Source organism: Rhinoderma darwinii, chromosome 11, assembly GCF_050947455.1.
Source record: "Rhinoderma darwinii isolate aRhiDar2 chromosome 11, aRhiDar2.hap1, whole genome shotgun sequence".
NCBI lineage: Eukaryota > Metazoa > Chordata > Amphibia > Anura > Rhinodermatidae > Rhinoderma > Rhinoderma darwinii.
The window spans coordinates 78,929,272-78,943,786 of NC_134697.1; the positions used below are offsets into that span (position 1 = coordinate 78,929,272).

The 14,515-nt window shown below is 46.3% G+C and overlaps 1 protein-coding gene across 7 annotated transcripts in view; it reads right to left on the minus strand.

Moving 5' to 3' along the window:
• Positions 1–14,515, minus strand: part of DLG5 (discs large MAGUK scaffold protein 5) — a 156,946-nt gene that overhangs the window by 97,935 nt on the left and 44,496 nt on the right. For all 7 annotated transcript variants that reach the window (XM_075841801.1, XM_075841800.1, XM_075841799.1 and 4 more), the window contains exons 5-6: positions 5,974–6,157; positions 1,065–1,324 (exon numbers count right to left, since the gene is read on the minus strand). In XM_075841801.1, the coding sequence (XP_075697916.1) occupies positions 1,065–1,324; positions 5,974–6,157 (444 nt within the window). The remainder of the gene's footprint in view (positions 1–1,064; positions 1,325–5,973; positions 6,158–14,515) is intronic.

A 14,515-nucleotide genomic window follows, 5' to 3' on the forward strand; every position in this document is an offset into this window, starting at 1 on the left:
GCAGTACTAATTGTGTTTATTTTTTTATGAATTAAATTTTTTTTAAGTGAAAAATGGGATGTTTTTTTTTAAAAAATATGTATTAAACTTTTTTTTTTTTTTACTTCCCTAGGGTCCTTACCATGCGATCGCTAGATCGCACTTATGTATTGCAGTGTATTTATTTTTCTGTGCTCCACTATAGCCCAGTCTTGTAGGACATAGAAGGAAGACCATTGCAACCGATGGGCATCCCGCGATTTCATTATGGTAGGGCCATTTTGGGGTTAAATGGCTGGGATCAGAGTTATCTCTAACCCTGGCTGCTTTAGGCAAAGTTGTATTGACACATCGCACATTTAAACAAAGTTGTATTGACACATCGCACATTCGTCGTACAAACACGGCGGATTTCGCTGATGGGTTAAAGTGGCTCCACTTCTGTCTGTGGACAATATTCACTTGGTTATCAGCAGTCTCCTGTTGTAAGGCTACAGTCACACGAGCGTGACAGATTTATGTGCATAAAAAACACAGCGTTTTCTGCACGCGAACGTTTCGTTTTTACATCAGTGTGCTTTGCGTGTGACATGTTTTTCACGTCCGCGCAAGCACTTTTTTTATTTCTACGTAATTGATGCGTGAAACACAGACAGCACACGGATGTGCGTCCGTGTTCTGTCCGTGGTTTTCACATACCCATTGACTTCAATGGGCAACTGGGTGCGTAAAAAAGCACCAATATAGGACATGCAGTGAGTTTCATGCAACAGACACTCGCTGCGTGAAAACGCACTCATGTGTGAATAGTCCCATTGAAATCAATGGGTCCGTGTGTTGTGAGTTGTTTTAACGCGCAGCACACGGACGAGAATCACGCTTGTCTGAACGAGCCCTAAGTCCTCATGTCCAAGATAAAAAAAATAAAAAAAGTTTATTGCCTGCTGAAAACAGCAAAAAAAATAAAATAAATAAAAAAAGTTCTAAAAGTAGATAACAAGTGCCAATTTTATAGCACGCGTTTTGCGCCCTTTGGCCCGATTTCACAATGAATCCATAGTTCAGATTCATATGAAAACAATTACCTTCTCATAGAGGATGAATATTGGTGCTGGAGATGCAGAGCACTGTCCCTTTGCTTCAGCAGCCCCTCCAATTGTTTCTGAAGGCTTCTCTTCTCTTCCTCATTCTGCTCCAGTCGCCCTAAATCCAAATTGTGACTAGACACTTTCTCGTTGTACTGTCTACGTAGGGAGTCGTAATCCTTTTTCACAATTTCCAGCTTGTCCAAAGCCGTGTCGTATAACTTGTTAACGAGCTCTGAAGAACCATTCTGCTTTACAACCTACCATGTATGGAAAACCATTAGGATTTAATGCAGGGACAGGTACAATAATCAGTCATATATAGTAGCAGGTCATTTTTAAACATTTTATAACTTGATGCTTTTCTCCAGAATCCTTAAAAAATACTGATAACTAAGGCGAAGTTCACTCAGTTTTTTGCAGGAGGAAAATTCTGCCTCAAAATTCCGTTTGGGATTTTGAGGCATATTTTAACCTGCCTGTACACCGTTTGCCGTGATTTTCGCTGCTTTTTCGCTCGCGCCCATTGAGTGCTACCGGCAAAAAACGCCACAAAACACGCTTTCTCTGCCTCCCATTGAAGTCAATGGGAGGTCAGAGGCATAAACACCCAAAGCAGGGGCGTAGCTAGGGGGGGCAGGCGGGGCATGTGCCCCGGGCGCAACCCGGAGGATAGGGAAGGGGGGCGCCGAAGAGCAGCTGATCAGATGCTGCAGCCTCCCTGCATCTGCCTCTGCCGAGAAGCAGAGAGGAAGCTCCGCCCACACACAGCCCGTCCTGACCGGTCAGCAAGGAGACATGGTGAGTGTGTGTCTCTGCGTGTGCGTCTGTGTCTCTGCATGTGTTTGTCTCTTACATCTACTACATTATCTGTACTCAGAGAGTTATCACTGCGTTATCTGTGGTGTTACATAGGACTGCAGATAACACTACTACATTCTCTGTACTGTGTGCTAAATTACAATCTCAGCTCTGCTACACAGTACAGATAATGTAGTAGCTGTTGCCTGCAGTCCTATGTAACACCACAGATCACACATTGTGCTAAATTACAATCTCAGCTCTGCTACAATGTGTTATCTGTGGTGTTACATAGGACTGCAGGTAACATCTACTACATTATCTGTGCTGTGTACATATGTGCCTGTGTGGGTATATATGGGTCTGTTTCTGAATGTGCCTTTGTGCTTGTATATTTGTGCCTTTTATGTATTTGTTCCGGTCTGTGTATTTATATGCCGGTTCGTGTGCGTATATGTGTCTGTACGTCTCTATGTATGTACGTATGTACGTACGTATGTATGTACGTACGTACGTACGTACGTACGTATGTATGTACGTATGTATATATATATATATATATATATACTTGTATGTATGTATTCCAGAATGTGTGTATGTATATTTGCCTGTATGTCTAAATATCTGTCTTTATGTATGTACAGTATATAGGTTCCAGCGTGTCCATATATGTGCTTCATTTTTGGTTTGTGTAGGGGGCGGCAATAGAGAGTCCCGCACAGGGCGCCATCCAAGCGAAGGCCGGCCCTGGCGGTCACCAACCCTAGTCAGAAAGAACTCCGCCGCTGCCTGCGCCGCATGACCTCCTCGGCTTCTCCGGTAAGTCACACCAGGCAGAGCGGAGAGTGGTAGCGGTAGGCTACCGCTCACCGGTCTGTTCACAGTGTGGCGCTAAGTACAAGGGGTGGGAGTGTGGCGCTAAGTACAAGGGGTGGGAGTGTGGCGCTAAGTACAAGGGGTGGGAGTGTGGCGCTATTTACAAAGGGGCAGCGGGCTGTGTGTGGCACTATCTACAAGGGGGGCTGTGTGTGGCACTATCTACAGGGGGCTGTGTGTGGCACTATTAACAAGAGAGGGGCTGTGTGTGGCACTATTAACAAGAGAGGGGCTGTGTGTGGCGCTATCTACCGGGGGCTGTGTGTGGCCTCTTTAATTTATTTTCTTTTAATTTATTTTTATGTTAATTACATTATAGAACTATAATCGGTTGTAAAATGTAGAAATGCTTTTATACTCAAGTTACATTAAAAAATTACATCTCATTTGATTGGTAGGGAAAGAAAACATGGCGAGGGGGAAGGAGATGTCGGGAAATAAGTTGGGGGGGGGGGCGCCAATCTGAATCTTTGCCTTGGGTGCAGGAGAACCTAGCTACGCCTCTGCCCAAAGATGGGGCATATCCCTTCTTTCTCCCACGAGACTGCTTTACCGCTCGCGGGAAAAAGACACCTCCGCCTCCCATTGAAATCAATGGGAGGCATTTTCGGGCCGTTTTTGACGAGTTTTGCGGCGCAGTTTCCGCGTCAAAAAACGCAGTGTGAACATAGCCTAATATGGAATCTGTAAAATAACCATCAATAAAATATTTAGAATATTCTAAATAAGGTGTTTTTTTTTTGTTTTGGTTTTTATCTAGAAGGGATTATGGTGCAATTTAGCAGAACTGCACATATAACTATGTATTGTTTAACTGCTTAGTCAATGTTAAGATTACTTCAGTTCATGAGCTCTTTCTATGCTGACCATACAAATAAAATAGCTGGTGGGGAAACGCTCACTTGTCTGACAGCAGCCTCCAGAATCCCTTATAAACATGCACTCTCGGGACAGCAGAGCTTGGATGTTTACTGCTATAGGGAGAGGGGAATAAGTTACTGCCACAATTTATCTCCTAAAGGGAACAAAGGCTCAGGCATGTTAGAATCAAACATCTCTGATCCTTGCTTTCTGCGGCAGACGTTAGAGGACAGTCAGGTTAAACCTCATACAGATTAAATTATCTTTGGTTGAGCGAACAGTTCTCTAATGTGCCAGCTTTAGAAGTTACACAGGCAGGGCCCTGTTCACACGACATTTATGGCATCCATTTAACCTATACGTCATGAATAGCTCATAACGTAAACGTTAAAAGAATGCCGGTAATAGATGCCATACAATGGCATCCGTCACACATGGGCTCCATTGTAAAAAAAAAATAAGAAGATACACTTTACAGTATACTTTGTTTTTTGTTTTTTTTGTTTTTTATGGGATACCTTTATTCCATACTTTAATTTTTTGTGATATACCGACAAATATGTCATGATGGAGGCCAAAATGACACTCTATGGGAACGTATAGCATGTACCTCGGGAGCTTTCCTGGTTTACACGCTAGGGAAAAAAATGTATGTGAAAGAGAACCTCCAATTATACGGACATTACATAGAAAAACAATTACAGTGCAGGAGTGTGCACAATGTTCGTATCTCTAAATGACTTGTATTACTGTTTTTGCTTCTAACTACAACACGGACTGGCTATAATCCATGCTGCCTGCTGCCCATAGCTCTGCATTAGCAGACAGAGCGTCCTGCTTTATCTCCATGGCTCTTGTAACAACGGCCACCAGCGCTGTAGGATCACATTACATTCTGCAGCGCTGGCGGATGTTCTGGATTAGGGATTCATCTAGACAGAGCAGGACGCTCTGTCTTCCAATCCAGCCGGACCCTCTGTCTCCTAGCGGGAGTAGATCTTACTCTGTGGGCCTCCGTAGATCAGACTACATCCCCTCCATCGGACAATTAAATGAAACAAATACATAAATAAAGCATGCTCACCTCACCTCTTCTCCCCTCTGGATCTTCTAGGGCTCGCCTCAGAAAACTGCAGCTCATATAAGGTCCCTACGCCGGGCAGCATCAGGAAGTTGTATGTCACACAGCCCTGATGACGCTGCTTGGCGTCAGGACCTTGTATGAGCCGCAGCATGTTTAGAGAGCCTGAGGGAACCCGGAAAGAAGAAGATTCGCGGTGAGGTGGGTATACTTTTTTAAATTTTCTGTCCAATGGGAAAAGGGAGGGGATTGCGCATAGCCACAAACGTTGAGCCACAATAGTGGCGACGATCGGCCGAAAGATTGAACAAATTTGTTAAGAGGCACTTTGCCTCTTAATAAATTAATTGCATCTTTCTTTCTCCAACTTTCTTTGTATTAATACTGGTGTATGAAACGCCAGTTTTAAAAGGGGTTTTCCCATCTTGGATATTTATGGCATATCCACAGGATATGCCATAAAGGTCCAATAGATGCGGGTCCCACCTTTGGGACCCGCACCTATCTCTAGAACGGGGCCCCCTAAACTCAATTCTAGTTTACTCGGCTCCCGCTGTCTCTCAGCCATATTCTGGTTAGGTGGTCAGGAGTTAAGGAAACAGCTGAGCTCACTGAGCTACGCTGTTTCCGTAACTCCCATAGTCGTGAATGCATAGCACGGCTAGCTACGCTGTTTTTGTAGCTAATGAGTTCTGGAAACAGCGTAGCTCGCCGTGGTACCCAGTTTCCATAGCCCCCATTCACTTCCATGGAAGTTAAGCAAACAGCATAGCTCAACGAGCACCTTCTGTTTCCGTATCTCCCGACCACTTAACCAGGAAGTGGCCGGGAGGAAGCGGAGCCGAGTAAGCTAGAACGGGGTTTAGGGGGCCCCGTTCTAGAGATAGGTGTGGGTCCCAGAGGTGGGACTTGCATCTATTGGACTTTTAAAGGCAAATCCTGTGGATATGTCATAAATGCCCAAGATGGGAAAACCCCTTTAATAAATCCCCCCCCCCCCATAGTTTGTTGACAGTACATTCTATTGTGTCAACAGGCATCTGCTAGGATGCATGAATGCTCAAAAAAATAAAAAGACAAACTAACTCAAAAGTGATCAAAATTCTGAAAAAACACAGACAAATGCATGTCATTCGAACTTTACGACTCGCTATAGTGTTGAGGAGCAATCTGCTCAGACATCAGGCGCTTTTGTATCATTTTAATCATTTGGGTTTTTGCATACATACATGAATAAAGCTGGAACAATGACTCGTGTTCATACTCCAAATGAAAAGAAGTAAAGGTTACCAGTTGCTGTTGCCTGCGCAGCTCAGATATCTCCGTCTGATCTGCCTCATTCATTCTCTTCAAATCCTGGCATGACTGCTGTAGATAGGTAAACTCGCGCTGTAGTTGGGCATGTTTTCTTCGCAGACTCTCACTATCCTCTTGTAGTTGCGTTTGGTCATTCAAAACACGGCTGTGCAGAGTACTAACAGATTTAAAAAAAATAAATAAAATGCAGTTCAAACATTTTTAGCATTCATACTGGGGTTTCAGATTTGTAATTACTGGAACTAGAGCAGTATTACTCTGGGAACCATATCTTTCATCCTTTTATGCCTGAACATTACATACATTTCCACCTAAAGCAAACTTCCCAGTGGCGGTTCAAATGTCGATCCGTGGCCACTACTGCTAGGAGAAAGAGCATCCAGCTCCATGCATTCCGCACTTGATGAAAGTAACTAACCAGCCAATGCATGAAGGGCAGGAAACCAAAAGCTGGGAGGCTTTTCTAGATGCCATGGCGACCCGTTGAACGTGTTTTGTCCAGCACCGTTTCAAAAGGGTGAGACTATGACTTACAAGATATACACCTACAGGTAGCGTGAAAAGACAGCATTTTTTTCCCCCCACTTTGGATGAGTTATTTTGCATAGTTTTTCCATAGAATATTGGCTTACAAGCCTCCTTAACTTTTTTCAAATTTCTACATGGAGAATCCATACCTTTTTTGAGGCTGCCTAAAATAAAAATACTAGACCATGAACTGCCCTCTTGACGAACAATATTATTTTATTAGTTATGTCTATTTTTCTCTGCAGTTTTTGTCTATAGAAAAACCTTGTATGTCAATCAAGATGAGCTGGGTGGGAAGAAGTCAGACCAGAGCTGCCCATTGACCAACTCTCCACATGCCAGGCGCTTTAAAAAAAAACAAAAACTGGATTTTTTATGCTGGTACCATAAATTCTTGATCTGGTTCAATTCTTTAGGGGACACAGCAGCATGGGTATAGGCCCTTGTCACTAGGAGGATCATACTAGGTAGGAAAGTGTCTTGGCTCCACCCAGGCAGACCATACCCTTCCCTCAGACACTGGCTTAATCAGTTTGTACAGAAGCAGGAGAAGAAAAAAAAAACAAAACTACAGCAATATGTCCGCAGACCAAGGGAAGAAACAAAAACAGCCTCCAGAATAAAAGTTTTGGGCTTAGAAAACAAGGGAAGGACCTTTGTACTCCAATTAATTCAATGACAAAGGGATTTTACGGCGAAATCCTATTTTCTCGTTAACATCATTGGGAGACACAACTCCATTAGGAGTCCTAAAGCAGTCCCAGAGGGTGGGAAAATAAAAAATAAAAAACAGCCATGCAACCAGCCTAACGCACAGCTTCCTGCAGGATTTGGCATCAGAGGAGGCCAAACATGGGATCTGGTAGCAGAGAAGGCCAGGTAGCAGTTTTGAAAGATTGGTGCCTAACTGCCCAGGAGGCAATAATGACCCTTGTGGAATGCGCGGTGACACGAAGGGAAGGAGTTTTATCCTTGGACTGACAGGTGTCTGGAATCACAGACCGGATCAAACAAGCAATGGTGCCCTTGGACGTTGCCAATTCCTTGCACAGCCCTTCTGGAAGAACGAAACAAGAATTGAAGCGCCAAAATGACTGTTACAGCCAGGTAGACTGCTCTTACCACATCGAGACCCTTCGGATGAGAAGGGAAGGGATAAAAAGGAAGGAAGAAATATCTCCTCATTGATAAGGTAGATACCACTTTGAGAAAAAAAAAAAAAAGACAGGACAGAACACCACTTCATTCTTATGGATAATTGAAAAGGAGATTTGCAAAACAGAGCAGTCCGTTCCGAAACCCATCTGATAGATGTAATGGCCACAAACAAATAAACTTTCCAGGGAAGACGACGCAGCAAAATTTCCCGCAAATGTTCAAATGGAGAGAACTTGGTCCTGGGGGCTCTTCAAGTAAGATTCCAAGGCTTAGTGGAATGTCTTAAGGGAGAAACAGCATGAGCCACCCTTTGCAGAAAGGTCTTTACCCAAGAATGAGAAGCCAGCGTTCGCTGAAAAAAAATGTAGACAGAGCAGAATCCTGATCCTTATTGGAGTAACGACATGATCCTAGGTGTAGAAGAAACCATTAGATGGAAACTGCATTGTTCACACCAGTGGAGATAAAGTTTCCATGTACGATGGTACACCATGGCAGACGGACGTATCCTGGACTAAACATTGTTCGGATTACTGATTGAGTCCCTGGGCTCTCAAAATCACAGCTTCAACAACTATGCCATTAAACGCATCTGAGGTAAAGAAGGACAGTGGACCTTGGGAAAGGAGGTTGGGTCGTAGTGGAATACACCAAGGTGCATCTGCGAGTAGGTTGACCAGGTCAGTCTATCAAACCCTGCGAGGCCAGAATTGCGAGAACACCCTCCACTTTGATCCACTTGAGGACTATGGGTAGTAGCGGTAGAGGAGGTAAGAGATACAGAATAGAGAATCCCTCCCAAGAAGCGACCAGGGTGTCAACTGCGATGGACCTGGAAATCCTGCGCCCCGGCTACGTAGGTTGGTACCCTGTGATTAAAACAAGACGCAAAAAAATCCACGTCTGAGTGAAGAGACCGTTCCCCCAGATCTGGCTTTACCCAACTGAGAAAGTCTACGGGCCAGTACTCCCAGTCTGTTGGCCGCAGACAGGGCTGACACACGATTCTCTACCAAGTGGAGCATCTAAGAGGAATACAACAGTGCTGCCCCGCTCCTGGCACTGCCTTGATTGTCTCGATAGGTGACGACTGTGGAGTTGTCATTCTGAACTCTAACCAGGCGACCCTGGAGAATTGGATTCCATAAGGTTGATTTGCAAGGTTGTCTCCTCTGGTGACCTGGAGCACTGGACTGTGCGGAGGCCATAAACCGTTCCCCACCCAGATAGGCTGGCATCCTTTGAGATGACCAGCTATTCGCTGGTCCATGAAGAATGGCTTGCCAAGTTTCCCATCAGATCAACTTCTGATGACAACTGTCTAGTGTGCCTTGAGACTTGTCCCAGCTCGTGAGAATCGCCCTTTAGAGAGGCCTTGTGTGGAATTGTGCTAAGGGAACATCCCCAAAGGTTGATAACATATTGCGAAGCACCCACATTCAGGAGTGGATGAAAGAAGGACTATTTCATAGAAGGAAAGACACCCTGACTCGGATGGCCTAGACCTTGCCCACCGGTAGTTGAGCCTTGGCTGTCCTGGTGTTGAAAATAATTTCCCTTAAAGGCTATGTACACCTTTGAAAACAATTTTAAAAAAACAGTGCATCAGTGTGTTTGGTGCAACTTTGTAATTTATTTTCATAAAAAATTATTTCTACTTTTTCAAATATAGCTGCTTTGTCCCCATGCCTGTACATAGCCTTTAAAGCAGGATCTCCTTAACCTCGAACACATCTGAAGAACCGTGGGGAGCAACTGCAGGGCTAGGTATTTTTGTATAGCAGTTCAGAACCACAGGCTTCAGGAGGGAAACATGAAAGGAGTTGGGGATCTTGAGGGAAGAAGGCAGCCGAAGCTTGTAAGAGACAGGGTTAATTTGATGTAGGATCCAAAAAGTCAGAGGAACCTGGGGGCAAACATGTACGAAGGCACCTTTACATGGATATTCCATGAAGACAGCCAGACCTAGGTACCCGGAAGATACTGAGGCGGCACTCTTCTTCTTGTATCCGCCTTTCGCTTCATGGGATCGACTGTCAGCAGAATAGAGGACCGGTTTGCTAACAGATCTTTAAAAAGTCCCCAAATGTAGAGTCAACTGCAGGCACCTGGGACGTAGCTGAAACAGGAATTTGTGGATGTTGGCCGAAGACAATTAAGAACGGTGTAGAAGCAGTAATGGCACATACAAAAAAAATGGTGAAATCCTGTTCCATGTAAAACCCCCTAAAAAAACAAGGGGGCACTCCCTCCGTCTGGAGAAAAAAAGGTTCAACCTGCAGAGGCGACAAGCCTTCTTTACTGTAAGAACTGTGAATCTATGGAATAGCCTACCGCAGGAGCTGGTCACAGCAGGGACAGTAGATAGCTTTAAAAAAGGGTTAGATAATTTCCTAGAACAAAAAAGTATTCGCTCCTATGTGTAGAAATGTTTTCCTTCCCTTTTCCCGTCCCTTGGTTGAACTTGATGGACATGTCTTTTTTCAGCCGTACTAACTATGTAACTATGTAACTAAGTGGACTCACTTGTGTGGTTGTTGTGGGAGAGCTCGGCCCAAGGAAGGAGCTGTACCCAGTCATCATGCTGCATGGAGATGAAGTGTCGTATATAATTCTCCATGATTTGGTTAATCCTCTTGACTTGGCCATTGGACTGGGGACGGTAGCCTGAGAAAAAGTCCAACTTCACATCTGGGAGTTTACAGAAGGCTCTCCAGAATTTTGAGGTAAACTGAACCTCCCAATCAGACACAATATGACAGGCTATATATACACGGAAGATATGGTGGCTGAAGAGCTTTGCTAGTTGCGGAGCAGAAGGTAGGCCATCTTAGAGAACCGGTCCACCACCACCCAGACCCTATTGCATCCTGCTAAGGAAGGAAGGTCTGTGACAAAGTCCATTGCTATATGCTGCCAGGGAGCGTTGGGTACAGGCAGAAGCTGGAACATGCGGCAGGCTTGGAGTGAGCAACTTTGTTGGAAGCACACAGAAAGTCCACAACATCTTTGGGCAGCGTGGGCCTCCAGAAATGACGAGCAATCAGATCTCATGTGTTACGAACCCCCGCATGCCCAGCCAGTTTGGAGCCATGTCCCCAGCAAAGGATTATTCTTCTGTTTGCCAACCACACAAACGTCCTCTCCGGAGGGATGTCTCTGACTTGAAGAGGGTTAGCAGAAATAATGCAGGACGGGTCTATGATACATTGAGGGGACTCCACAGTGTCCTCTGTTTCAAATAACCTAGACAGAGCATCGGCCCTCATATTTTTGTCAGCGGGGCGGTAGTGGAGCACAAATTGGAACCGGGTGAAGAACAGCGACCACCTGGCTTGACGGGGGTTCAGCCGTTGAGCCGACTGGAGATACGTAAGGTTCTTGTGGTCGGTGTATATCAGGATGGGGTGGACTGTGCCCTCCAGCAGATGTCTCCACTCCTCCTGGGCCAATTTAATGGCCAGTAACTCCCGATCCCTTAAAGAGTAATTGCTCTCTGCGGAGGAAAAAAAGTCTCGAGCAATAGCCACATATCACTGCCTTTCCTTTGAGGCTTCTCTGGAAAAGTTTACCTGCACAAACAGAGGAAGCGTCCACCTCCAACGAGAACTGTAGAGAGATGTCAGGATGATGGAGGATTGAGGCTGAGGTAAAGGCATTCTTGAGGCTATTAAATGCAGATTCTGCCTCGAGTCCACACCTTGGTGTTCACACCCTTCTTGGTAAGGGTAGATATGTTAGCTGTCAATGATGAGAAGTTTGGTATAAACTGCCGGTAGAAGTTGGCGAATCCCATAAAACGCTGTATGGACCACAGTCCCTGAGGACGTGGCCATTCCAGGATGGACTTTACTTTCTCAGGATCCATCCTGAGACCTTGATCCGAGATGATGTAGCCCAGGAAGTGCAGAGAGTTTTTTTCAAAGACGCACTTCTCCAACTCAGCATACAGACGATTCTCCCTTAAATGCAGCAGAAATGGATGAACATGTCTCTGATGAGTCGTCGGATCTGGAGAATCAGAATATCATCGAGATAGACCACAACACAGATATAGAGAAGATCTCGGAAGAGATCATTGACGAATTCCTGGAAGACCGCGGGAGCGTTACACAGACCGAAGGGCATCACCAGGTATTCGTAGTGCCCGTCTCGAGTGTTAAAATGTTGTCTTCCACACGTCACCTTGACGGATTCGGATCAAATTGTAAGCCCCACGCAAGTCTAATTTAGAAAAAATGTTGGCTCCTCGTATGCAGTCAATTAGTTCGGAAATTAGTGGCAACGGATATTTGTTCTTGACAGTGATTTGATTGAGACCACGGTAGTCAGTCAATGCAATGCCGAAGAGATCCATCTTTTTTTCTTGACAAAGAAAAACCCAGCTACGGCTGGGGCGGAGGATTTTTGTGTAAAACCCCTCTCCAGATTCTCTTTGATAAAGGCCGACATAGACAGAGTTCTCTGGCAAGGAGAGAGGGTATACCCCGTCCACGGGGAGGACACGCATTTGGAACCAGTTCAATGGGGCAGTCATAAGCCCGGTGTGGAGGAAGCGTCTCAGCCTCCTTTTTGCTGAAGACATCCGCAAACAGAGTAATGAGGAGGTAATCCTGCCAATGACTGAGGCAGAGGAGGCTGGGCAGGATTGATCTGTAACAGAAAGCGAACGAGACATTTGGAGCCCCATTGGAGAACCTCTCTGGAATTCCAGTCCAGGACTGGGGCATGTAGTCGGAGCCAAGGCAGGCCCAGTAGGACAGGTTTGACAGCTTTAGGCAAAACAAGGAACGAAATTAATTCAGAATGAAGGGCTGGAACTTGGAGCTTCAGCGGCTTGGTTTCAGATACGATCGGGTTGGGCAGAGGCAGTCCATTCACCGAGTCAACAGCCAAAGACGTCTTCAGAGGGACTGTGGGCAACTAGAGAAGATCCACTAGGTCTTTTTAGATTAAGTTTGCTGCGGACCCTGAGCCCAGAAACCCGGTGCGTCCTTTCACCAGACACTATGGTCACGGGAATGGACAGTTTCGAGGAGAACTTTCTATTTAGCGCCATTCCACCTAGGGCTGTCTCTCCAACCAATCCTAGGCATTGGGGTTTTTTTGGCTTCTGAGGGCACAAACACACAACATGGCCTCCAAGCCCAAAATACAGACAAAGTCCCGAAGTGCGTCTGTGGTGTTTCTCTTGGGCAGACAGTTTGAGCCGGTCCACCTGCATACGCTCCTCTGGTGGAACAACTGGTAGGGGCAACAGGGAATGCTGGAAGCTAGGAGCCAGCTTAGGGAATCTTCTCTCCCTACGAGCCACTTGGGATCGCTCCCGGATTCGCATGTGAATCCGGGTGGCTAGAAGAATGAGGTCATCCAGGGTAGGTGGCAGATCACGAGCGGAAAGCTTGTCTTTAATTTTAGAAGACAGTCCCTGCCAGAATGTAGCTACCAAGGACTCGTTGTTCCAGGACAGCTCTGCCGCCAGGGTGCGGAACTGAATGGCGTACTCGCCCACGGAGGTGGCCCCTGGCGAAGAATCAGAAGAGATGCAGTCACTGAGGAGACTCATCCAGGTTCCTCAAATACTGTGCGAAAAGTCTGTAGGAAACACTGGTCAGGTGACGTTCCCAGACAGGATTCGCCCACGCTAGGGCCTTGCCTAGGAGTGAGACTATAAATGCGATCCTTGCGCCATCAGAAGAAAAGGCTCTGGCATGTAGACTGAAGTGGAGAAATCCCTGCAGGTCCTCACATCTCTGTCGTAGCGAGGAGGTAGTGGCAGCGAGAATCAGGAGTCAGCACTAGTACTGACAGGAGGTGTAGCAGGAGGAACAGCCGGAGCGACAGGAACGGGTGCTGTGATGACTGCGGCTTGCGCATCCAGCCGATGTGTAATGGCGTTCACCGCCTGGAGGAGTTGGTCCTGTCGTAATTGGCAGACTAGTATATCCGCCTGAATAACTTGGTCATCGAGGTCTTGAGTTGACCAGCGGGGTCCATGGCCTGAGCGTACGGTCACGATCCGTGGACCCACTGGGCCGTACCGCCGTAGCGGGATAGCAGCTGGCCAAACAGTGTACCAAGACAATGTATATATAGTCCAAGCACAAGGGCACCTGTAGTAGTTCAGACAGTAGCAACGGCTAGGCTCAGATGGAACCTTGGCAGCACGCGTTACCGGTGGCACAACAGGACTCCAACACGGGATACAGGATACAGGTACGGGAACAGGATAAGACTAAGGGACCATTTGCAAGACTAACACGGGTAAACGCAACAACGCTCAGACAAGGAATAAAGGGGCAGGGCCCTTCATATAGTCCAGGGGATCATGGGCTAATAAATGATTATTTTCATGTGCACGTGCTGGCCCATTAAGGCCGGGCACGAGCGTGCGCGCGCACCCTACGGGACACAGCAGCGCGGAGCAAAAGTGAGCGCTGGTCTCCTATGGAGATGCGGGCCAGGGCTCACAGATCCATGGCTGCAGGCCGTCGGAGGGTGAGTAATCTTGACTGTCCGCGGCCATGGACGCTACAGCCACAATCATAGTACATAACCTGGCACACCTGGACCGGCTGTCTGCTAGGATGGTCCCTAGATTAAGATGTAACAAAGGAGAGGGACAAACAATAATTAGCGTCTGAAGGAACCCCACCTAGCACAAAGAAAAGCTTCTGTGAGGAAAACTTTTCATACTCACCCTCCGAAGTCTTCGGGTGTACGCATTCACCTCTTCAGTAACCTCTCACATATAGTGTGGGTACTGGCAATCCACCTGCGGATGCGGAAAATAGATTAGGTGAGGGAAGTACTGGTTTCCCAGCACCTG